The sequence below is a fragment of the Bos taurus genome, chromosome 4, assembly GCF_002263795.3.
Source record: "Bos taurus isolate L1 Dominette 01449 registration number 42190680 breed Hereford chromosome 4, ARS-UCD2.0, whole genome shotgun sequence".
Classification (NCBI taxonomy): domain Eukaryota; kingdom Metazoa; phylum Chordata; class Mammalia; order Artiodactyla; family Bovidae; genus Bos; species Bos taurus.
The window spans coordinates 5,239,669-5,265,190 of NC_037331.1; the positions used below are offsets into that span (position 1 = coordinate 5,239,669).

The 25,522-nt window shown below is 52.0% G+C and overlaps 1 protein-coding gene across 10 annotated transcripts in view; it reads left to right on the forward strand.

The window, feature by feature from the left end:
* The window catches only part of GRB10 (growth factor receptor bound protein 10), a 221,338-nt gene that overhangs the window by 133,957 nt on the left and 61,859 nt on the right, over window positions 1-25,522 (forward strand). For 8 of the 10 annotated variants that reach the window (XM_024990511.2, XM_059885419.1, XM_059885420.1 and 5 more), the window contains 2 exons: window positions 14,738-14,939; window positions 19,546-19,687. In XM_024990511.2, the coding sequence (XP_024846279.1) occupies window positions 14,738-14,939; window positions 19,546-19,687 (344 nt within the window). The remainder of the gene's footprint in view (window positions 1-14,737; window positions 14,940-19,545; window positions 19,688-25,522) is intronic. The other 2 variants (XM_059885421.1, XM_059885422.1) reach the window with 1 other exon arrangement.

Here is a 25,522-nt window from a genome sequence, read left to right on the forward strand (position 1 = left end):
TTGCACAGTGGAATCCACTTTTTTCCTGTAGTTTGTAGCCTGTAGTTCCTTGCTTGGCAGGTGTAACTTTTTGGTGCCGAGCAAAAACAGTCTTAAAAGACCTGAAAGAAGCTTGTGTGATGTCCAGGCCCTTCCTGGCAACAGTGTAGCAGGATAAAAGTTCAAGAAAGAAAGGAAACATACTCTTTTCAGGGAAAATCAGAGGCAAGCTCTTGAATGTCAGTGAATGGGAACACTGAGTGGAATGCGTAGCTTTCCCTGTTTTGTTGATTTATATTTTGGATAGAATCACTCTGCACTTCTCTAAGACATAGACTGAATGAGTGCATCTCACAGGAGTCAGAGTCCAGAATGAGTAATCACTCATCACTTTTTTGTTTGTCTGCTCTGGTGGTAGAGCCCATGTGTCCGGCTGCCAGGATGTGTATATTTGACTTTCTATCTGCCCTGGAGACTGTGACACATCTTGCCCTCCGCGTGTCGCAGCCTCCTGGGTCTAACACACCTGGTGGTGAGAGCAGCCTGGCCTTCTCCCTGAAAGTCACTGCAGTCAGCATCCAGGCCCCTTCCAGCTGCTCCAGTGAGATGGGTGAGGCCTATGTGGGAGGATGCAGACTGGCTGTGTTTCTGTAGGTCTGTCTGTTTAGCCTCTGTTGATGGCTGGGCTCTGCATGAGCCCCTCATAACACCAACACCTTACTGGAGGATGTGCACAGATACAGTTGAATACGTACCTGTCGCAGTCCATGGCGTTACTGGAGAAATGTACACGTATGTACTGAAGCTTAGTGGTAACTGGAAAGAGGAATTCAAGTTTCATGTAATGTTGGAAATGGATGTACCTTCATGAGCTAGTCTACCTGACTGGTCACCCAAGAAGCCAGCCCCAGGGGCCCCCACATGGCCCTCAGCCTCCACAGCCTGGGCACGTCCCAAATCTTATTTTACCTCTTAGGTCCTCCATTTTTTAGATGAAATATCTCTTTCCTGAGATAGACCCTGGACTCTTCTCCACACTAAACTCCTGGCCCCACTGGTCACCCTGGGCCACCTCACTGGCCTCCAGAGCCACCCCCCCACCACCACAATGGCCGTGTCTTTCTGCTGGTGGAGGAAGTCACACGCGTGCAGACAGGGAGCTGTAGGGGAGTGGCTTTCTGCTGGGGAGAAGTGAGGACCTCCGGTATGCAGAATGGAGGCCAGGGGCATCTGTCCACCCGGGGGCAGGGCTGGAGGCTTTGGGCCAGCAGGGTGTCCCCTGAAATGGGCCGTGTGTTGCGGGGTGCAGTCCACGACACCTTGCGTCCAAGTGCGTGGCATTGGTTCCATGCTCTCAAAGGCACCCAAGTAGATTAGTCAGAAAAGGACCTTAAGTGACCATAGTGTAGTTCAGTCGGTAAAGAATCCACTTGCAATGCAGGAGACCCAGGTTTGATTCCTGGGTCCGGAAGATCCCCTGGAGAAGGAAATGGCAACCTACTCCAGTATTCTTGCCTGGAAAATCCCATGGACAGAGGTCCAACGGTCTACAGTCCATGGGGTCACAAGAGCTGGACACGACTCAGCGACTGAACCAGCACCATTTGAGAATATTAAACATTCCAATTTAAAAATGCTTTTACTATTATATTTATATTACTATTATATTTTTTGTATTGAAATATGCCTAACATAAAATCGCCATCTTCTCCGTTTTTCGATATGCAGCCCAGTAACTGTCAGTGAACTCACCTGGCGCAGCTGTTGCCACTGTCCACGGGCAGCACTCTGGTCGCCTACACAAGTGGAACCTGCCCCCAGTAAATAATCGTTACCGCTCCCCGCCCCCACTCACGCTGGCGCCCGCCGTCCTACTTCCTGCCTCCATGCGTTGCACTGTATGAGTCTCCTCATAGGGCTCTCACTGGCGCGCATATCTGTCCGCTCGCGCTCCCGGGCTTGCCTCGCTCGGCGTGGCGCCCTCGGGGTTCACCCGTGTGGTCGCGGGTATCCTAAGTGCGGCCTTGTCACGTGGCTCAGCTTCATGCGTTTGGTGTATCTGCTCATCGGTGGACTCCAGGCCTTTCTCACCCCTCGGCTCTGTGTGTCACGTTGCCCTGAACACGAATGTGTGAATATCTGTGAAGTCTCGCTTTCCATTTTTAGAGAGGTGTGTACCTGCTTTTACTTTTTAAAAACGGCTCCTAGAAGAAAAACAGGTTCTATCTAAATTCTTCGATCTAATTATTGAAGCTTCTTAATTGAATATTAATAAACCCAGATTTTTCATTGCAAGATGAGCACTGAAGTATACTTGATTCGTGTTTCTCATCCTCCCCTTTTGAAGATTTTTTTTGATGTGGACCGTTTTCAGTCTTTCGTGAATTTGTCCCAATATTGCTTCTGTTTTATGTTCTGATTTTTTTGGCCATGAGGCATGTGGGCTCTTAGCCTCTTGACCAGGGATTGAACCCACATCCCCTTCATTGAGAGGCAAAGTCTTAACTGCAGGACCACGGAGGAAGTACCCCCTCCCTGCCCTGACTCCCTTTTTGATTAGACTGAGACAATGATAGCTGCAGACAAACCAAAACCGTTTTCTATATTGAGCTTTAATTCCAGTTCCTTTGGCCACCCAGCCTCAGAGTCAGATATATTTCCAAGTGTAAATACCCATTTCTGATTTAAAGTAAGGCTTGTTCATGTAGAAAATTTTCATCTGGAGAAGCAAACGAGTTATAAAAGAGAACAGTAACCCAAGATGCTTTAAAACCACTGCCCAGCGTGGTGCCATTGCATGTGTTTAATTTTGCGTCAGAAAGTGCCAGCTGGTGGAGTTTCTAGCACCAGGTGAGTTGGTGTTGTGCTGAGCCCCAGCTGATGGATCCAGGAGGTGTCCGAACAACCTCTCGACGGCCTGCCTGGGGCGGGGGCAGTGTTCAGCTTTCCTTCAGCTACAGTCACCCTCGTGTCCTCACGCCGGGGTTCTGCTCTCCCCTCCTTGTCCAGGACTGGCTTCTCATGGAGCTGAGGTGTTGGGAAGGGACTCGCAGGGCACAGAGAGGCCAGGGGCTCTGGGAACAGCTGGCAGTTCTCCCCAGAAATGCCCAGACTAACAGGCTGACTGGGGCCAGCCTGCCCCTCTGCCCTCATCCAGTGAGTTCCAGGTGTGGGGACCAGGGTCATATCTGTTGGAGTGGGTCACCAGATTCTGTCCATTTTTGTCTAAAGCTTTGCTAACATCTCCCTTGGGCTCTGGGACCAAAGTGGGACTTGCTGTGCTCATGTGCCCTCAGGAAGGAGGGGGACAGCGTGTCTGCCATCCGTCTCCTTTGGTCAAGTGTGAAAAAGGATTTGTGAGACTAGTGAAAAGGCAATGATCCCACGTAGGCTCAATGTCATCCTAGCAAAGGGACATCCTAATAAAACCCGCTTTTGGTTTTATTTTTCATGCCTTTTCTATTTCCAAAAAAAAGCTGTTGTACATCATCAAAAATTAATGTATCTGTTACTTTGTGTCTGCACTTGTTTTGTAGCAGCTGCTATCTTGACCTGGTTTATCTGAGTTTGCAGGTCCCTGGGTTGATTTCATTTGCTGTTATTCTCATTGGGTTTCCACTTTTCCCATTTACACCAAAGAAATACAGTCAGAGCATTAGTCCATGTTTTAGAGGAAGTTCTCAAAGTCCTGAATTTTGGGGAAAGTGATGCTTGCTGAGACTTGCCAGGTGGGCAGAGGAGCTGTGCTCAGGTGCCGAGCTCTTGGCTAAGAACACTGCTTGTGAGGTTCTCCTGGGCCAAGTTTCTGGGGCCTGGCCTTCCAGGAGCATCATGGAGCGGCTGCTGTGTAATTAGAATAAGCAGTTTGACATTTTTCAGAGAAGAGATCGGAGTTCTGCTGCAGGCTTTGTCTCCTGCAGCCAGGGGACCTTCACTCCCCTGAGCAGCAGATTATTTGCCTCACTGCTAAAGAGCTGTTATTATCCCTAGTGTTTGGAGGATTAAAGAAGCCAGCGATGTGAGATGTGAGGGCACGTGGCCAGCGCCAATTCACTAACTCAGGATGGCACTGCCCTCTGTCGGGGCAAGAGGAAGAGGCGATGCAGGAGGCTGCTCCGGGGCGCTCCCCTCGCTGTGCAGGAAAGGGGATGCAGCATCTGGGAAACAGGTTCACGGAGCGAACAGGAACGCACATGACACGTGTCCAGGGTCTGCTATCACATGTTGCAAGAACTTCCTTAACTTGACTCAGTCCCGCCGCCCAGATGGGGCTGTAATCCTTGAGGGTAGGCTGTGCGCTAGCGGACAAGAGGACCCAGTACACCTGGGGTGCTGCTGGTGACTTAGGAGTTTTGGGTCTCGGGTTTCTGGGATTGCTGGAATCCTCACCTTCCCTGAGGGGGATATGATTTTAGCCACTCATCCCTGGAATTCTGATTTTTCTCCATTCTTGGTTAACCCTGGTGCATTGAGGGAGCCTAAGATGGAGGCATTTGGTCCCATCACTTCATGGCAAATAGATGGGGAAACAGTGGCTGACTTTATTTTTCTGGGCTCCAAAATCACTGCAGATGGTGACTGCAGCCATGAAATTAAAAGACACTTACTCCTTGGGAGAAAAGTTATGACCAAACTAGACAGCATATTCGGAGAAGGCGATGGCACCCCACTCCAGTACTGTTGCCTGGAAAATCCCATGGATGGAGGAGCCTGGTAGGCTGCAGTCCATGGGGTCTCGAAGAGTCGGACACGACTGAGCGACTCCACTTTCCCTTTTCACTTTCATGCATTGGAGAAGGAAATGGCAACCCACTCCAGTGTTCTTGCCTGGAGAATCCCAGGGATGGGGGAGCCTGTGGGTTGCCGTCTCTGGGGTCGCACAGAGTCGGACATGACTGAAGTAACTTAGCAGCAGCAGCAGCAGAAGCAGACAGCATATTAAAATGCAGAGACATTACTTTGCCAACAAAGGTCCGTCTACTCAAAGCTATGGTTTTTCCAGTGGTCATGTATGGATGTGAGAGTTGGACTGTGAAGAAAGCTGAGTGCCGAAGAATTGATGCTTTTGAACTGTGGTGTTGGAGAATACTCTTGAGAGTCCCTTGGACTGCAAGGAGATCCAACCAGTCCATCCTAAAGGAAATCAGTCCTGAATATTCATTGGAAGGACTGCTGCTGAAGCTGAAACTCCAATACTTTGGCCACCTCATGCAAAGAACTGACTAATTTGAAAAGACCCTGATGCTGGGAAAGACTGAAGGCAGGAGAAGAGGGTAACAGTGGATGAGATGGTTGGATGGCATCACTGACTCAATGGACATGAGTTTGAATAAACTCCAGGAGTTGGTGATGGACAGGGAGGCCTGGAATGCTGCAGTCCATGGGGTCGCAAAGAGTGGGACACGACTGAGCGACTGAACTGAACTGAAATGAAGATGGAAGGATTTGTGCAGCCGCAGTCTTTTACAACGTCTCCCCTGGGGTCAGAGTGAAGAGAGCCTGAACGTGTAGCCCAAGGCAGAGACGGAGCCCAGGGTCCCTGCAAATGCAGTGGCCTCTGGGGTGGAGGAGCCCAAGGCTCTCAGAACTGGCCGGTTCCCTTCATCCTTCTGCCTCTGCTCCCAACAGTCACTAACCCGTGAGCAGCGCCCACAGACTTTCTCATCTGTGTTACTGTTACTGTGCGTGCTCAGCCAAATCCGACCCTTTGCAAACCTGTGGACTGTAGCCCACCAGGCTCCTCTGTCCGTGGGATTCTCCAGGAAAGAATACTGAAGTAGGTTGCCATTTCCTCCTCTAGGGGATCTTCCCAACCCGGGGATCCAGCCTGCATCTCCTGCATTGCAGGCAGATTCTTTACCTGCTGAGCCATCTGGAAAACCCATCACTTCTTGATGGTACTGAATCTGAGTCACCGCTGTAGACACTTAAACAATCTTAAGGGGTGGTGCTTCTTTAGACAGAATGCATGTGTGTGTGCTAAGTCGCTTCAGTCGTGTCAGACTCTTGGTGAACCTATGTACTGTAGCCCACCAGGCTCCCCTGTCCATGGGATTCTCCAGGCAAGAATACTGAAGTGTGTTGCCATACCCTCCTCCAGGAGATTTTCCCGACCCAGGGATTGAACCGGCATCTCCTATGTCTCCTGAATTGGCAGGCGGGTTCTTTACCACTGTCGACACCTGGGAAGCCCCTTAGATGGAATGTGAAGGTGAAGTCGCTCAGTTGTCTCTGACTCTTTGCAACCCCATGGACTATAGTCTGCCAGGCTCCTCTGTCCACGGGATTCTCTAGGCAAGAGTACCGGAGTAGTCATTCCCTTCTCCAGGGGATCTGAACCCAGGTCTCCCGCATTGCAGGCAGATTCTTTACCATATGAACTACAAAGGAAGCCCAAGAACACTGGAGTAGGTAGCCTTTCCCTTCTCCAGGGGATCCTCCTGACCCAGGTATTGAACTGGAGTCTCCTACATTGCAGGCAGATTTTTTTTTACCAGCTGAGTTACCAGGGAGGCCCTTAGGTGGAATGTGTAGACCTAAACGTGGCTTTGAGGAAAGCTGGTTACAGAGGGCATGAAAGCCAAGCATCACTGGTCTAAACGTGGCTTTGAGGAAAGCTGGTTACAGAGGGCATGAAAGCCGAGCATCACTGGCCTGCGTACTTTGCATTATTGACAGAGCTGCCTGGTGGATGCTGGCTCTCTCACTTGTCGTGGGGTGTTCTAGGGAGGGTTCTGGGTGCAGTTCCTAATAACAGAGGAAAGTGCCAGAGCTCTCAAGGAACCAGGCACACGACTAAATATGGTACCTCCTTCCTGAGCACACAGTCCTGCATCTGGCTTAGGAGAAGGAAAGACTTTCCAGGAAAAATAATCAGGCTCCCAGCTATCAATACAAAGCGAGACACAGATTCCCCAGCATGAGCGGATTGGAAGGGGTGTTACCATGGTCACTCCGTCTAACTGGATTGATCCCAGGATGTGTGTGTGTTGGGGGAGGGGTGTATTTGTCCAGTTTCATGTCACTGGCTGACCCTGACCATGCTCTGGGTGATGGTTCCAACCCCATGGCCTGTGGGTCCTGGAAGAGGGGGACTTCTGAGCCCCACAACTACCCCGGAAGTGCAAGCAGCTCTTTTTAGAATATATCTGATCCTAATGAAAAAAATACCATGCAAGTTCTTACAGTTTGTTAAAGTAATCAATGTGTTGACCTGTATTTCTCAATTAATACACATTGAATTTGGCAATTACTGTTGTCTGCAGGGGTAGAGAGCAAAAAGAAGCTATTTTGTCCCAGATGTTGTGAACATGTTTCTCTTGTTAACACAGAGAACATGAGGAGTTGTGGATCACTCCAGTGCTGTGTTTATATTTATTTCCCTGTGTATGTGGGACAGACTGATTCTAAGGGTTTTTTATTTCCCGCCTGGACATACTAACCACTGAAATAAAACATTGTTTTGTTTTTAAGTGATAGGATTTGGGAGTTCCCCTTGTATTTTCGTTTGGAGTTGTGGTTAGGTGATTTGCTTTTATATTTGCTGAATATCTTTAAGTACCATGATCAGAACAGAAAAGAATGCTCAAGACAGCCCTAATGATAGAATACTAGATTTTCTTATTCTGCTTACTTATGTCCAATCAATTCTACATACTAAAAATTAAATACATGGGACTGGAATTACATGAGAATTGAAGATAAACTGGTGTGAAAAAAAGGTATTTCAGCAGCGTATTGAGTTATATTTGTGCAAGATTTTAATTGCCTAGAGGTCAACAGAAGTAACTCCTGGGGAACGTGGTTTAAGTTGAAAGTGCTTTTGGAGGCCAGACCTTTAGTTCTTGTCCAGGTAGAAATGGGTTAGAACTGGGGCCTTTGCACACGCACTGGGGAATTTTCAGGTACAGTGTTGTCAAGAGGATTCTCCTTTTCTTCTCTTGCTGAATATCTTGTTCTCAGAATTACTCCAAGGGAATCTCCCACCCAATTTACTGAAGCAGCCTGCTGTCAGGAAGGCAGTGTCCTCACTAGCTATAATGGGTACAGCTCAGGAATGCCAGGTGAAGAGGTGCGAGGGCAAGATAACTGGGGAGTGGGTGGAGCTTCCTGCTCTCCGGCCACCCTCCCAGCACCCCACCTGCCCCCTAACCTGGAAGCTTCTCAGGGACCAGTCCTTTAAGGTTTCTACAGAGGCTCACCACACAGGCATGGTCGGTGAAATCACTGGCCATTTGTGTATCCGCTATCCCTTCTCCCCTCCCTGGAGGACATGGGTGGCGCTGAAAGTCCCACCTCTCTAATCACACAGCTGGTTCATCTGACAGCCAGTCTCCATCAGGTGGCTGCAGGCTTGCCAGAAGTCAGCTCATTCACATAAACTCAGGTCTAGTCGAAAGGGGCTTGTTATTGTTAACAAAAAACACTTCTTTCACCTTTAATAGTAGCTTGGGAGCTATTTCAGGAGCAGCAGCAACAGAAGACCAGATAAAGAAAAGACGCTCCTCCCCTTACTCTTATCACTTAGGAAATAACAGGGATGTTAGGAGCTGCATTCCAGGAACCAGGAACCAGGGAGGAAGACCTGGAAGGGCTGAAAGGTTGCATCTTGTACTCGAGGTGCAAATAGCATTTCTTCAACGTGGCGAAATGGTTTTGTTAAGTGGATCCAGTGTCATGTTAACTATCTAATTAAAGAAGCCACCAGAGGGTGCTGTGAACCAAGCAGGGGGCAGTGAAGCTGGTGAGGGGGAGCCAGGAGAAGGTTAAGGAATACCAGTCAGGTCCTCGCATGACTCACTCTCCCCTCTGCCTGCATCCTGGTCTCTTCCTGGCTTGTTTTTGGAAGACATTCCCCCCGAATAATTTATTAGTCCGAACATGAATTTGTTTCACTGAATTTGTACTCATTTTAGACCTCATTGTGCCTCCGTTTGCTAATGACAGTGAGACCAGATGTATCTGTGCGTTTATAATTAGATGATCAACTCAGACATCTGGAACAAAAGTCAGTGCCCAGCTAAGGACTGGGCTATTTAAGGAAGGAAAATAACTATTAATAACTTGATTTAAACCGTATTGTTTGACCTACATCTGTCCAGTAAATATACCCTCAGAAATCTGCATGGAGTGAAATTTTACATATAAAATTGTTTTTCATCCCCCTTACAGGATTTCTTTCAGAGGTCCTGGCTCACAGATGGTATTTGGGCCTCAAGTTAGCAGTGCTAACAGTCATTTACAGAGGCCGCTTACCTGACCTGTAGGAAGGCTTCCTCACGTGGCTGAGTGCTGACCCCTGGCGATGCGTGCAGCAGCAACGCGTGTAGGAGACATGGGCAATGTCCCTTCACAACGGACCGGGTCATGAAACGTTCGAAAGGACTGAATGTTAATCCAGAAAAATCTCAGTGTAGTTATTATTTTAAAAGTACCATGGCATATAGCCGTGTCCTCTTTAGAATCAATCCTTTAAAACTCCTGTTTGGAAGGTTTGATTGTTAGTCTTTATTAGAGTTGGACAAAGTTTAAGTAAAACCAGACAACCCAAAGTGACTTTATTATCTAACCAGACAAAATGCTATTCATAAATGACCCTGGAGGGAATTTTGAAGTCTGTCCTAGATTAGGATATTTTATTAGACTTTTTTTTTTTTTTTTTTACTGTAGTTGCTTTATACAATGTTGTGTTCATTTCCGGAGAAGGCGATGGCACCCCACTCCAGTACTCTTGCCTGGAAAATCCCATGGATGGAGGAGCCTGGTGGGCTGCAGTCCATGGGGTCGCTAGGAGTCGGACACGACTGAGCGACTTCACTTTCCCTTTTCACTTTCATGCATTGGAGAAGGAAATGGCAACCCACTCCAGTGTTCTTGCCTGGAGAATCCCAGGGACGGGGGAGCCTGGTGGGCTGCCGTCTCAGGGGTCGCACAGAGTTGGACACGACTGAAGTGACTTAGCAGTGTTCATTTCTGCTGTACAATGAAGTGAATCAACCATAGGCTCACAGATTTCCGCTCCTCCTTGAACCTCCCTCCCCGCTCCCATGTCACCTCTCTAATTTATCACAGGGCATCAGACCACACTCCATGCGTGGCGCAGCGTCTCCCCGCTGTGTTTTACACATGGCAGTTAGTATATGTGAGTGCCGCTCTCCCAATGCGTCCCGCCCTCTGCTCCCCACAGTGTGCCCACAAGTCCAGTCCCTGCATCTGCATCTCTGTTCCTGCAGAGGTTCATCAGTACCCTTCTTCTAGATTCCATGCATGAGTGTTAAAGAAACGATGCTTGTTGTTCTCTTTCTGACTTATTTCACTCTGTTTGACAGACTCTGGGTTCATCCACATCGCTACAGATGACCCAGTTTCGTCCCTTTTTCTGGCTACGTAATATTCCACCAACCATGGGTACCAAGTGTTCTTTCTCCTTTCATCTGGGCCGTATAAAATAGGCAAGTTTGAAATATGCCAGTGCAGAGTCTATTCATGAAACTTGTAACCCACTGAGTATATTGTTAAATGATTGGCCTGGCTCTAATAGATCCACAGGTGAATGCTTTCTATTAAAGTAGAAAGCAATTTCATTAATAACCGACCTCAGAGGAGAGAGAAAGCACTTGAAGGACATGCATTGCACATACACCTTTTACCTTTGTGTTTACCATTTTCCCTTTATATGTACTTTGATGTCAGAATCACTGTGTTCCTGAGTGCAAGGAGCGGGTGCCCAGGAAGGGCCTGGCTGGTGGGGGAAGGAGCAGGAAGGAAAGGACAGGACCCTCGGAGGACTGCCCTTGGCGGGCACAGCCAGGGGTTTCAGAAATACATTGTTGTTCAGTCACTCAGTTGTTTCGGGAACATGTAAGGAAGATAACTTGAAGGAAAATCTACTTAAGGGGAGATTTTCTTGGCAGACATCTGTCAGAGAGTGAGAATACTATTCCTGTTTGATTTCTAAAGCAGGATGAAAGCCAGGAAAACAGTGGCCTTTGTGTTAATCAAGTAGGCTACCCCACTGGTGACGAAATGCCCTCAGATCCCCATTGTGCTCTGCCGGAGTCCAGCTCCAGCAGCCAGGGATTCAACCTGAAGGGAGGAACGGTGTTGGCGAGAAAATGAGGCAGCCTCTCAGTTTTCTTGGACTGCCTGTTTATTTCAAGTTTAAGATTTTCTTTTATACTTTTACAAAAGCATTAGGTCAGAGGTTTGACGTTTTCTGTTCCCCCTCACCCAGATTTATTTTCTCCATAAATCATTGTTGCTCTTCAAACAGAGTTCCTGCTTCAGGGATTCTCTTGGAATCAGCTTTACCATCTATTATCTACTTCCTCTTATGTGTCCTATAGTTAACTTGTGATTACATTGTAACTCATGCTACATTCCTCAGTTTATTTCTTACCTTTCTAAATCCTGTTTGCCCCTAACATCCTGAGCTCACTATCTCTTAAAAAGGCTTCTAGCTATAGTATCTCTAAAAATCCTAACCTCTATAAGCTATAATAAAATATGCTAATATTACAACATTCCTTAAATCTTCAACTTGTAACTATTTTAATTATTTCTAAGCTGTAAATTCAGTAAACTCCTTTGCCATAAACATTTTCTTCACAAATAGGCTTCAGATAGCAATACCTTCCATGGCCTCAAGCTACAGCCTATGTGCTCATCCTGGAATACTCTTTTGTAAAAGTCCTTGAACAAATGTCAATGACTAACTTTATGAATTATTCTCTGAGCACAGCTGCATAAGGCTTTGCATCTTATCATGCTCCTCTCAAGAACAATAAGCACCTTAATATTCCTTTTCAGTCAACTCAGCCGAGGAAAGGAAAAAAACAAGTCAGAATCACAAAGCCTAACTCCTTCATCCTGGGTCCGTGCCTGCGGGACAGAGAGGGGGTTGGGGCCATGCCTCCATTTTTGTCAGTAATGCCTAACGCAGCGCCCAGCATTGCTCCCATGCTGCCCATCCACGCCAGGGCCTCCCGTCCATGGCAGAGGCCGCTGCCCACAGCAAAGGCTGATTCTGTAATTCCAGTGGACCTGGCATGTCTTCCTATTGATTCTGAAATGGTCCGTTAAGCTGGAAATCCTGAGTTGTTAATAAGGTGCTGGTGGCATGTGGTCTTAATGTTTTACGGAGTCTGAGATGAGCCTCGGTTACAGACCAGTTGCGTGTCAGTGGAGGAGATGAGTCCTCCCTGATGGACACATTCTAGAACTTTACAGAAGTTCCATCTGAGAACTCCAGTGCAATGAACACTTTTCCTTATCAGATGTCTAGTCAAGGGCTCCAGAAACAGCGGCAGAGGTCTCCTGATAGAGCTGGCTCTGTTTAGGCAGCTGTTGTCCAGTTGTCAAATGCTGCTTCCCACTTTACGCATGAGGACCTAAGCCCACTCTCCATGTAGGGACCCCCTGCAGGGGTTTTTCTGATTTGTCCAGGTCCTTCCCCACCTGCACCAGCCTCCTGCCTGCCAAGCTCTGTGCAAAAGCCCTGCCTGCTGACTCCCACGTTCTCCCTTGTGATTTGCTAATTTTGATTTCATGGTTATTATTAATTATTGATATAGCATATTGTCTCTTTAATATCTGTCAGTATTTAATATTTGACAATGCACTCCCCCCGAGCACCCTCCTTCTCCCCCAGTGCTGCTCCATTCATCCTGCCTGGGCCACTGTCCTTGGCTCTTTCAGCAGCCCCCTGCCCATCTTTCCATCCATCTGTGTGTCTGTCTGTCCTCCTTGGGGCCCTACCTGCTGCCTGTAGCATCTTGTCTGGTCCAGGCCCTCCCCAGACTCCTCATCTGGTCACCACTGCCTGCAGGGAAAGGAAACCTTGGGAGGAGGCTGCTCTGTGGTCTTCCCACCTCTGCCTGGGTCTCCCAGTGCCTGCACTCCATCCCCCATCCCAGCCTCCTCCAGCCTGTACCACCCCCACCTCCGCCCCCTGTGCCCTGCAGCTTCCAAGCCTTCTAGAAGGGCTTTTGTTGTTCTATTTGGTTGTTTCTGTCTCCTTCTGCCCTCCTGCCCAGTGAGACAGCGAGGCTGAATGAAGGAGGGAGCAGAGAAGCAGGGGAGGTCAGTGTTCTGAAAAGATCTGTGAATTCATTGATCAGTGCACACCTGGTGAGGTCACCTTGGCAGCTGCAAACTTGTTTTCAGGTTCCCTTCTGGTGTGATCTGGGACGAGGTACTTGCCCGCTCAGCCCCACCCTCTCCCCAACCCCACTCTGGACCAATCTCCTCGCCTGTAAACCAGGTTAATAGTCACCCCCCTATTGTCACTTATAGAGCAAATAAGTAGCATTGACTGAGTGTTTACCCTGCTTCAGGCTCTGTCGCAGAGCAGTAATAACTCACTGACCTCATGCCCACCTGTGGGCCAGGTACCCCTGTGAGCTCCAGTCAGAGATACAGGCATGGGAGATGGAGGCCTGAGAGGGAGACCTGGCCACGCCCCCACCGCGTGGGCAGGGCGGGGGCAGGGCTGGGGCAGGCCGCCTGACTGTCTGGGCCCTAAGCTCTGGTTTGTTCCTGGGTGACCCCGTGCTGTGAGGAAGCAGATGGACTGTAAATTGGGTGACATGTGACCTACTGCACTAGACGCAGCCCAGCTGTGTTGGCCACATTGTTAAACAGTGACAGGTCTCCAGATACTGAGCTCACGGGGTGTGCCTTTGCTGCATTTGGGGTGCTTGTTGTGGGGAGTTGGGCTTCCTGGGTGGTGCTAGTGGTAAGGAATCCGCATGCAATGCAGGAGACTTAAGAGATGCAGTTTCAGTCCCTGAGTAGGGAAGATCCCCTGGAGGAGGAAATGGCAACCCACTCCAATATTCTTGCCTGTAAAACCCCATGGACAGAGGAGCCCGGTGGGCTGCAGTCCATGGGGTCACAGAGTTGGACATGACTAAGCGACTGAGCGCGGTGTCTCAGGAGTTGGCATGCACACCTGTGTAGGCCGCGTCCATTTCTGTGGGGGTCCTCAGTCTTATCGCCACGCACATGATGGGGGGCTGTCTGCTTTACCCAGAGCCCTCAAAGTCACGTGTCACTCTCATCTAAAAACAGCTTCACAGAAACATCTAGGATGATGGTGGACCAGTGTCAGCCTCGCTGAGGCATAGCATCACCTGCTGGAGTCCCTCCGTGCTCATCTCTTTCTGGCATTCTCTGTGGTCCTCTCTCTTCATCGGCCTCAGGCCTTCTTGTATGCGGACAGGCTTCCTCTGGTTCTCAGGCACCCAGAGCCCTGCAGGTATCCACCCTCAGAGCCCTTCTGCCTCTGGTGCGACACTGCTGGCCTCGCAAGGCGAGACTGCGGTCAGGGTCGGGCGCTCCCCGTTCCCATCTCTCTGCTTCTTGTCTGGAATTTTGGGGAAGGGAGCAGCCCTGATTGGCCTTATTAGAGCTCCGTGTGCCCCTGGGACCCACCAGCTGGGGTTGGGGCAGAGGGTCCAGGCTGTGTGGGCTCCCCAACCCCGAGGAGCGTGTGAGCTGAGCAGATGCCCTGAGAGGGTCTTCTGTACAGACAGGAAGTGCAGATGGGCTATCATTACAGGGTTGCTTCTGGCGGATCAACAGGTAATACATGTAACCCATGAGTCTTCACAGAAAGCTGTGCTTGTCTCAGGCAGCGTCCTCCGTCTGCTCCTCATGTTTTAAAGTGTCGTGAGTTTCAGAGCCCGGTCCCTGGGACGCCCACCTGGCTGTGGCCACTCACTGCTGCTGACGCTTGTCTTTTGCTCTCCATGCACAGAGGACGACGTGGACTTGGAGGCGCTGGTGAACGACATGGATGCGTCCCTGGAGAGCCTGTGTGCAGCCTCGGAGACAGTGCCCCTCCTGCACAACGGCCAGCACAGCCGCGGCCCAGTCCCCAGAGCCAGGGTCCTGCAACCACAGGCGGCCCCGAGGCAGAGGGTGCAGCGGTCCCAGCCCGTGAGCATCCTCGCGGTCAGGTGGGCCCCTGCCTCCCCTCGGGGACCAGAGGGTGGGTGGTGGGGTCACTGCGCCACCCTGCCTCCCCTCAGGGGTCAGAGGGTGGGTGATGGGGTCACTGCGCCACCCCGCCTCCCCTCAGGGGTCAGAGGGTGTGTGATGGGGTCCCTGAACCACCCCGCCTCCCCTCAGGGGTCAGAGGGTGGGTGGTGGGATCACTGTGCCACCTCACCTCCCCTCAGGGGTCAGAGGGTGCATGGTGGGGTCACTGTGCCACCCCACCTCCCCTCAGGGGTCAGAGGGTGGATGGTGGGGTCACTGCACCACCTGCCTCCCCTTGGGGGTCAGAGGGTGGATGGTGGGGTCACTGCACCACCTGCCTCCCCTTGGGGGTCATAGGGTGGGTGGTAGGGTCACGGTGCCGGGCTCTGCTTGGCAGACCCCTTCTTTCCCTCCATCCAGCAGGGCCGCTGGGGGTTGGACCTGGTACCCAGTTCAGTTCAGATCAGTTTTATGTGCACTGGCTCTGTGCCAGGTCAGTGGGGGTATACAGAAACACTGTCCAAGGACATTATTGTGTTAGTAGCTCAGTCATACCCAACTCTTTGCCATCCCATGGACTATCACCCGTCAGGCTCCTCTGTCCATGGGATTCTCCAGGTAAGAATACTGGAGCAGGTTGCCATTTCCTTTTCCAGGGGATCTTCCCCACCCAGGACTCGAACGCAGATCTGCGTTGCAGGCATTCTTTTCCAACCAAGTCACCAGGGAAGCCCAAAGTGAATGAACAGCCAAGTAGTCCCTGGAGGGCTCTCAGACCTCACTACCCAGCACAGGGCCTGGGGACAGAGACGTGCAGCCTGACCACGTTTCCCAGGGACTGACATGGAGAGGCCCAGCCTTCATGGAAAGGACTCTGGGGAGTGGAGGAGGCCTCCCTGGAGGAGGCTGTTTTGCTGAAAGGTTTCACTTTCATCTCAGGTTCAAAGGATTTGTTAACAAAATAAGCCACTTGTGATATACATAAATAATACCAGTATTTATTAAAGAATTATCTAACTTGCTTTCAATACACTAACATTAAAAGAAAAGAGACAGAGCAGAGAATACATCACCAAATTGGGTTTTGACCAACATCCAGACTTAAACAGCACTGGGAAATCCCATGTCACAGCACATCTGGAGTCCCAGCTGGGAAAAGGTCCCAGGCAGCACATCTGCTCCCTGGGTGAGACTTCAGAGATTGCAGTTTGGGGTTCCCACTTATAACCCCAGGATGGACTCAAACCGATATTATCATCAATCTGGGAGCAAATTGCAGCCCTGCTTCCTTGTCAGTGCTATTTGTTTTGTTGTGTAAAACTTGGAATGCAGTTAAGTCTGGGGCTTGGTTGGCCAGGAACCCCGCCCCCACCCCAGGGGCTCAACAACCTCAAGATTCCTCCCCCATCTTATCTAAGATGCTGCAAGTCTTCAGCTCACAGCAGGCGGTCACTCCCAGTCACTCCCAGTCGGGGCAGTGTCCAGGCAGGTTAGACGCAAGGTCAGAGGCCTGCTCTGCTTTGTCTCTGAAGCCTAAACAAGATTGTTTATCTAATCTCCCTCACAGAGGCAGACTTCTGAACTGGGTGTTGAAGGGGAAGTAGGAACTGAGGGATGGAGGCAGAGACTTCCTGAGGAAGAGAGATGATCCCTGGTGTCTAAAGTGGCCCGGCCCCTCCTTTTTTGTGACTGAATAATATTCCATCACGTGTGTATACCATGATTTCTGTGTCTGCTCCTCCGTCACTGGACAACAGGGACAGTGTGCTCAAGTAGATAGGACCCACAAAGAAGGACAGTTACTCTGTGATTCCACTTCCACAAGAAACCTGAAAGCCCCAGGAGTGAGGACGCAGGTAGTGGAGAGGGCTGCCAGAGGCTGGGGTGGAGACGGGCGGTGCTGGTGGGAGATCCAGAGGGGCAGCCTGACCCGTGGACGAGGCAGCAGACGAGCTGTGTAGAGCCACCTGAGTTAGCAGCGAGGGGTTCGGGTCCTGTGTGACGTGTTCGCATCACACACGTGCACACAAGGTGATAATAATAATCAAGTGAAGAGGGTGAGCGTGAACGTCCAGAGGTGGTGGCCAGACCATGGTGATGGGTCACAGCGAGTTCTTCTCTCTAAACTCATCTAGTTGTACACATTGAATACACGGGGCTTCAAGCGTCCATCAGACCTCAGAGGTGGATTAGAAAAGAGATCCCGACAGTTGGGGTGAGATCCGCAGCCTGCGGGAGCCACTCCCAGGGCAGAGGTGGGGAAAGGCGAGTGAGGCTGGACTTGGGTTAGTTGGCAGGTCATTGCGGCAGCCTCGGTTCATGGGGGTGGGGATTCGGAAGCTGTTTCAGCGACCAGCCGGAGTGGTGCTGTCCTGACCAGGCATGGTGGAGGATGTGGAAGAGATCTGTCAGCTCCAGTTTGGAGAGGGTGGGGGCAGAGTGTCGGGGCACTTCAGCTCTGTTTCTGCCTGGGAGGCGGGAAATGTCGGGGCCAGCGGTTGTGAGGTGGGGTGATGGAAGACCTCCTGGGCGGAGACTTCTGTGAAACCCAGCAAACAAGCTCTCTGTGACCCCCACCCAGGCCCCTGCCGGCTCTGGTGGGTTTTCAGGTGGGGGTAGGTAAGGGGGTGACATCTGGTGCCTCTCTGGGCTTCTAGGGGAAGGCGTGCAGTGTGCTGGGTCTTAGGCATCTGTTGGCTGGAGCATCTTCTGGGTCTCCTTTCCTTACCTTTTGGGGAGGGAGCTTTCCCTCTGCTTCCAGAAACTTCTGTGAGCCTTCTTTGCAGCCCAGCATCCTAAGTCTTCTGCAGCCAGATGACTCTTTTGCCCAGGGCGGCCAAGTCTGTCTGGAGAAGGGGACCAGAGTAAATACAGAGCTGTCTGCAGCGGGGCACAGCAGCCTGGGTGGCCTGGGGTCGCTTTCTCTCCTCTCGGCTTCCTGCGCTTTGTCACATCCGTCCTTCCAGCAGGTGGACCGCTTTGCTCCCTCCACCAGCACCCTCGTGTTCTGAGCTCCTGGTGAGTTCAGTCTGGGGGGAGATAGTCTTTTCTCCTCTGAGCTTCTCTGGGTCTGGAGGGTGTCAGCTGCCCACATGTGGCGGCCTCGGGGAGGCCCAGTGGGATGGAACAGCAGCCCTGGTGACGGTGCCTGAGGCTGGACTGGGCAGAGGGCAGATGCGGTGCAGGAAGGCCTGCTTTCCGGCCAGCTAGCTGCCCAGGACCCTTGCCTGGGATCCTGGCCGTGCTTGTCCCTCCGCTCCGGGGCTGCAGGTTCTGAGTCCCACGGGACGGATGGGCTCATGCGAGGCATGCCCGCTGCTGGAGAGTGGACCCTGGCTCCAGGCCAACCTTTTCTCAAGTGATGCTTCTCTTTATTTCAGTCCTAGCGTTTCTAACTGTCAGGTGCCTTGTTAAAGATCAGGTGACCAGTATAGGATGCCCAGAGGCTCGTTTTGTGAACGGGTCTGCTGAGGACTTCCTGTGCTCACAAGCACCTCCCCTGTGTGCTAAACCCCTCCTGTGTATGAGCAGCTAATGGAGCGGCCACTGCAGCCTCACTGAGGGGGTGGTGTGGCAGCTTCTCATTTCCAGGTAAGGAAATTGAGGCACCGGGGGCAGTGACTTGGCCCACACTTGGTGAGTGGACACAGACCCAGATGAGGGCTTGAGGAAAAGTCCTCCAGCTCCTGGATTTGGAGGGGTGGGGGCCAGAGCACTGGGGGCAGCTCAGCTCCATCTCTGCCTGGGGAGGGGAGAATCAGGGGTGGGGGTGATGAGACTGTCACACTGCTGGAGAGGGCTCAGGGAGGCAGGTGCTGAGCAGCAGCTGGAGGCAGTGCAAGGCGATGATCAGAGGAGGAGGAGGGACTGCAGTGAAGCTGGGCAGGGGGCCGGGGGTGCATTCTCACCTGGACAGGTAGACAGGCACGGCCCCACCCCTCCTCCCGTCCCTGACCTCGCCCCCTGCGCCTCAGCTCCACTGATGCTGCTCATCAGAGAGGGATGGATCCCGTGGCCACAGGCCTCTTGAATGGGATTCTTTTCAGTTATGTCTAATATCACGTAGTTTTTTGCTTTGAGTGATGCTTGTGAACTACCGTAAAGGAAACACGGGACTTCTTAAAAAAATAATAATTTATTAAGGTAAAATGCACGTAGCGTAGACTGAATCACCACATAGTACATGTTCGGTGGCAGGTGGGGCACCCCCAGGACTGTGCAGCATGCCCACCCCAGGCTATTCCCAAGCGTCTCCCTCCAAGACCCTCCCTAAGCTCCCTGGCACATGGCCCCGTGATTATAGGAAGGGTGTTCATCTATTCCATCTGTCTGCTGAACTTTTTCATCTTTCAAATCTGAAACCCTGTCCCCATTAGAGCCTGACTCCCCGCTCCCCTGTCCCCAGCCCCCACCCTCCACCCCCTTTCTGAGTGTGCTCATTTCGGGTGGTTCATTGCAGTGCGGGCCTGCGGGGTCAGTCTTTTGCACCAGGCTTACTCAGCAGGGTGTCCTGGGCAGATCCCCCGATGTGGGCGGCAGGGTCCCTACGTGGCAGCTTCTGATGGGCGTCATCTCTCCACGCAGGCGCCTGCAGGAGGAAGACCTCCACTTGAGGACCTCGTCGCTGCCAGCCATCCCCAACCCCTTCCCCGAGCTCTGCGGCCCTGGGAGCCCCCCTGCGCTCACACCCGGCTCCTTACCTCCTGGCCCGGCTGCCGCGAAGCAGGTGAGCCCAGCCTTGGTTGGAGCGCCAGGCCGCTCGTGGGTGGAGTGAGGACGCACAAGCTGACCCATGGCCTAGAGAGGGAGGGAGGGACACTGTGGGGTCTTCACTCTTCATTCTTCTCCTGGTGCTCCCACAATTGTCGCCTGGCAGGGCTTTTCAATCTGTCAGCCAAGATGTTGCTTAGGTCTGGGAGGTTTTAGAAACCATATTTAGGACATTTTAGATGTTTATATGTTATACAAAGACTCCCATAAAAATGATAAATAATACTAATCATTTGGTGTGGAAAGATGAATTTCATTCTCTGAAAAAAAGTCACCACTGTCGTCTTCGTCTGGATAAATGAGGCGTTAAACCTGGGCTCTCCCAGGTACCTGGGCTGGACGGTAGTTGAAGAGTTTGTAACATTCCTGACTTTGAGTAGGATCTGCTCAGGGTGGAGGGATTTCAACTTGGCCCAAAAGGTGACAGCCACCTTTTAAACCAGCAGTTTCTGCCGTAAAGTGAGACTGGGAGGTGCCTATTTTATAGACATCATCCCCAAGGGAGGACGCAGGCTGAGCTTCAGTAAGTCAGGTCAAAGCACCAGTCATCACCTTGTCAGAGGGATGGGCCGGAAGCTCCTCCCCTCCCGGTTGGCAGGGCCTGGGCCCCTGTGGCTGGCAGGCTTGGGAGGGAGACCAGTGATGCTCTCTCTACCATGGGGTCTGCAGTGTGTGCTCAGTCATGTCCACCTCTTTGTGAGTCTATGGACTGCAGCCCACCAGGCACCTCTGTCCATGGGATTTGCCAGTCAAGAATACTAGAGCAGGTTGCCACTTCCTCCTCTAGGGGTTCTTCCTGACCCAGGGATCGAACCTAGATGTCTTGTGCCCCCTGCATTGGCAGGTGGCTTCTTTACCACTGAGCCACCTGGGAAGCCCCGTGATACTCTACAGCCTGGTATAATAATAATGACAATAACAACAGTAATAACGACAACAGCAAAGATGACGGCAACACCTAACGTTCACTGAGTAAGGTCTCTGTACCAAGTACTGTTCTCAGTGGTTTATATATTTATGTGCAGCAGATACTTTTACTCCTCAGAACAAGCCTAAGAATTAGGTGCAAATGGCAGCTGTGTACTGAATCTGGGAAACTGAGGCCGAGCTGTGAGGGGTGGAGGTGGGGGGGGCCCAGAGTGGGTGGGGAGCTGGGGGGCAGTGTGGGTGGGGAGCTGGGGGGTGCCACTGTGGATGGGGAGCTGAGGCGGCCCAGAGTGGGTGGGGAGCTGGGGGGCAGTGTGGGTGGGGGAGCTGGGGGACCCACTGTGGGTGGTGGAGCTGAGGCGGCCCAGGGTGGGTGGGGGAGCAGGGGACCCCAGTGTACGTGGTGGAGCTGGGCAGGACTTGACCCCAGGATCTGGCGCCCCTGATTTTAGCTGCTATGCTAGGTGTCCCTGGGCCCTTGGTGTTCCCTCTTTGCAGCAAGCATATTCAGAAAAGGCAAAGGCCTTTTCCGCCGGAACCACTCTCCTCCTTGTCCTCAGGCATCATGCACCACACATCCTCTTCCTCTGCAAACTTATCCCCAGGCCACATGGGCTCTGCACTCAGGAGGAAGACGTTTCTCCGGGGCTCGCCTGAGCTCTGCTGCCTGCTGACCTCACGCCTCGTGAGCCCCCCGTCCCCCGCACCCCACGTCACGCGCAGAGGCGAGGTCAGCGTCCCCAGCCGCGGCCACGCTGGCCGGGCTGCAGCCCTCGTCACATGCCTGCAGTCTGTCAGGGACGTCTGTCTCCCTGGTGACCTTCTGCTTCACATCAGGGTCTAGACAAGCTGTCTGTGGATTGGGCATGGAGGTTGTTTACAACATTACCCATCCTAAAATAAGACCATGAAAATATTCTCTGGCTCTCCCAGTGGCTGGCAAGGAAACAGGCCTCCACCCCGTGGACTGTCCAACTCTGTGAGCAGAATCAGGTCACCCAGGGGCTTTGCCTCCTGTTTTTCTTGGGATCGGAGCTAGTTCCCCCACGAGAACTTGGCATCAGTGCCTCTGTTTCTGTTCCCGAGATAGCACCCCGCTTTGGGACCAGCAGCCAGGAAGGATGCACCACACTTAGCCCTACTTGTAGAGACTTGGTGTTCTTCCTTGTTGTCTAACTGGCTCAAAGGGATGCCTCTTTGCCACACTTGGTCCTGACTTTTGATCTCCTGAAACATGTGTTTTGTTGGTACCACTGGTGTTGATGCCTCGCAGTCTCAAGCACCCTCACCAGCTCAGTGTCAGGCTGTGACGGGAGTGGGGAGCCTCCTTTGTCACCTACCTGAGGGCAGGAGAAACCCGCCATGCCCTCTCTTCCTGCTGAGTCGGAAGAGACAGGGATCAGCAACCAGTCGGAGCTCTGAAGTGACTTAAAAATGGATGCAGCGCCCTGGATGCAGGAGACTCACCTAATGCCACCCCATTCACTGGAAGAAGGAGGTCAAGAGGGAAAGAGGCAGCTGTCGGAAGGAGCTGGGTGCAGGGGGAGTTGGACGCCTCTCTCTGGTCACTAGACAAAGGGGGTGGAAGGAGTGACACATTCGAGCAGCCACTTGAAAGGAAGACCCCTTCTAGCCCAAGTTGCTGCGGCCAGAGGACCTGGAACATGGTACCAGCCCCCAGGTGGCGGGACCAGACGTGGGGAAGACAGGAGTCAGGGAAGGGGTCCGGGGCCCATAGGACGGTCTGCCAGCCACATGTGCAGGCCTGTGTTTGCCCTTGTGGGGAGTGGGCAGCCACGGAGTCCCAGCAGCCCTGGCTCTCTGGGCTGTGTGGGTGCAGCTCTTCCCGTGGGCCCCAGAGACAGACCCAGACCTTGTCTTTCACCCTGGGGTGAGGATGGCGGGTGCCGTTTCAAAGAAGCACTTCCTGAAAGTGCGCAACAGCAAGTGTGCTGAGTCACGATGAGTGTGGACCCTGGAGGGGACCTGTGGAGTGGCAGAGGCTGAATTAGATCCTCTGAGGGTCACTTGTGTGTCTGTGGTGGGCTCTCTGGAAAGCATGAGAATGCTTCCCTCCCGTCTGAGACAGATAAGCGAGGCGGCCAGTCAACCAAGTGATATTGACAGGTGGTCCCATGCAGGTCCTGCAATCCCACCGGGAAGGCCGGGATTTTTAGCATCTGTTTCATGGCGGTTGCTGCACATTTAACTGTCACAGCACCACTCCACACGGCAAGGGGGAGACTGCTTCCATAGTGGGTAACCCCAGCCCACCGGCCAGGCACGGTGGCAGCATGTGAACTTAGATGAGTCCGTCACCCCCGGGGTCCTCTCCGCCCCTTGCAGGCCCTGGCGCTGCACCCTCTGGGCTTGGAGGAGACCCCTGACTGTCGGGCCTCCTGCGAGGGCTGAAGGAACCTCCTGCGAAATCTCAACCACTAGTGTTTCTCTGGACTATTAATATCTTTTTAAATATTAATTCTTTCAACTGGAGATCGTTTATGACAGCATTGAACATCTCAGTAGCTGTAGCTGTCAGAAGCACTGGAACACTGGACACTTAAATTATCTGTGTCTTTCATGGGAAAAATGCCCGTACTTTTACCAAAAATCCAAGTGCGTGCCTTGCCCAGTGTGGGTGTTTGTGATCGGGTCCGGCTGCAGAATGAGGGGCCAGGAGAGCAGAGCAAACAGCTGCCGGGGTCTGCACACAGACAGGCTCAGAAAGGGCGGCCTCTTTTGCTGGATCAAGAAGTGAGTTCCCTTGGCAAATGAATCTGCTGATTCTTGCTGTTGCTGTGACTTGAAATTTCTTTAGGGAAAGTAAAGAATCACAAAATGAACTTTTGGCCTGATTACCCTCCCTGATGGCTCTGTCATAAATGCGTGTGATTAAACACCCTCACAGTTCATCCCGTGCAGAAGCTGCCACGTGCATGGAACGTGAACACCTGTGCTTTCGTAAAAGCCTGTGGACATTCATGGAGGGAACTCTGGTTCCATTCTGTGGTCTTTAAATGTGTCTCTTTTTGCAGTTTAGAGTGTTTTATGAAGTCACAAGGTTGAAAAGTACCTATCAGAGTTTTCAGTCTTGGTTTGAAGGGGTTCCATGCTTTGGCAAAGTCTCCTCCAGCTCCTGGGGCAGGACCGGGTCCATGCCTTTCCACGATCATGAAAGACTCTCAGCAGAGCCTTCCATACTCACGTCCCCCTGCTGGCTGTGGCCTTTCTTGTCTCTGCGTCTCTCCTGGCCGGTCTGCCCACGCCTTGGCCTGGTGGGCACCCCTTGCTATGCAGCCCAGTGCCTGCCTGGAGTCTGCCCTTCTCTTTCCCACCATAGCTGTTTCATCCCTTTCCTGGGCTCTTGTTTCCTTCTCTTAACAAGCATGAAGGAAAAGCAATTTGAGTAATAAAAAAAATGTTTTTTAAAAAATTACAAGAACCACTGGAGGAAACCAAGGAAAGGCGTTTTGAGTGTCTCCAGAGAGAGAGTTCAGTAAACATCCGCCCACACCCCTCCTGTCACTGCTGTGCAGCCAAGTCTCTGCATTTCTAGGAAAAAAGAAGACAGATATGACCTCGTTGGGAAAGATTCTGAGTGGACAGCCTCCACTGGTAAATTTTATTTTAGAACCGAACACTCATGATGAACGCGGTTTGTTTTCCCTTGCCCCAGCACAGCTTCATCGTTGTAATCCCACACGGAGTTGCTTGGGAATCAAAGCGGCGGTGTCTCACCGCCCTGTTTCTAGAACCCTGGATTCTCGGGGTTCGTTTGTATCAGGAAACGCTGCACAGGTCCAGATGTCAGTGTCCTGTGTGACTGCATCACAGGAAGGGCAGGTGGAGACAGCTGGCCTGTGGTGGGGACGTCATCCCCTCCAGACGGCGGCAGTGCCGTTGTGACCGGACCTCGGTGTTAGGACCACTGGCTTCGTGCAGACCATGGTCAGCGACAGTGGCAGACAGCGCCATCTCCACTGCGGCCCTTGGCCCCCTGTATTTTATCTGGTTCTGGACAAAGCAGATCTAATGGCATATATGTTTATATTTGTTTAGACTTCCCCTGTAGCTCAGATGGTAAAGAATCTGCCTGTAATGCAGGAGACCCAGGTTTGATCCCTGAGTCAGGAAGATCCCCTGGAGGATGGAATGGCAACCCACTCCAGTGTTCTTGCCTGGAGAGTTCCGCAGACAGAGGAGCCTGGCGGGCCTCAGTCCACGGGGTCACAGAGAGTGAGACACGACTGAGTCTCACTCTGCGACTTTCACTTCATATTTACTATCCCGCAAGTGTTCTGTGTGTCTCTTCCGTGATCTCTGCAAAAAGCACTTTTAATAGCTGAAAGTTGTTAAGGAGTGTGTTTGGGGGCTGCACTCAGACCCTGGGCAGGGCTGGATATTTGCATGGTTTCCAGTTAGCTGGCTGTCCTGTGGGTGGTGCGTCCCTGAGTGATGTGATGTAGCGTTTGTCACATTTTGATTCTTCCGCAGAAGCCAGGTTTCTAGCCCAAGTCCGTGGTGTTCTGCAGCTCCAGCCGTGTGCTGCTGCATGTTTGGGAGGGCCTCTGTTCCCGTCAGGGCAGGGTGAGCTTCGTAATTTCTCAGCCCTGACTCCACACTAGGTCGTTGCTGGTGTTCTGTCTGCGAGCGTCCCCCACCTGGGTGGTCTCCCTGCCCAGGTGGGCAGCTGCTGGCTGCAGGGACTGTAGGGCCAGGACTGTGGTGGGGACACAGAAGGAGCCAGCTGGTCCTGCCTGCCCCATCCCTGTGGTTGAACACACCGTCTCTTGGTCTTCAGACACCATGGCTGCCCTAGCAAAGCTCTGGCTGTTCCGAGGCTCTTTCTAGGCATGTAGTGGTG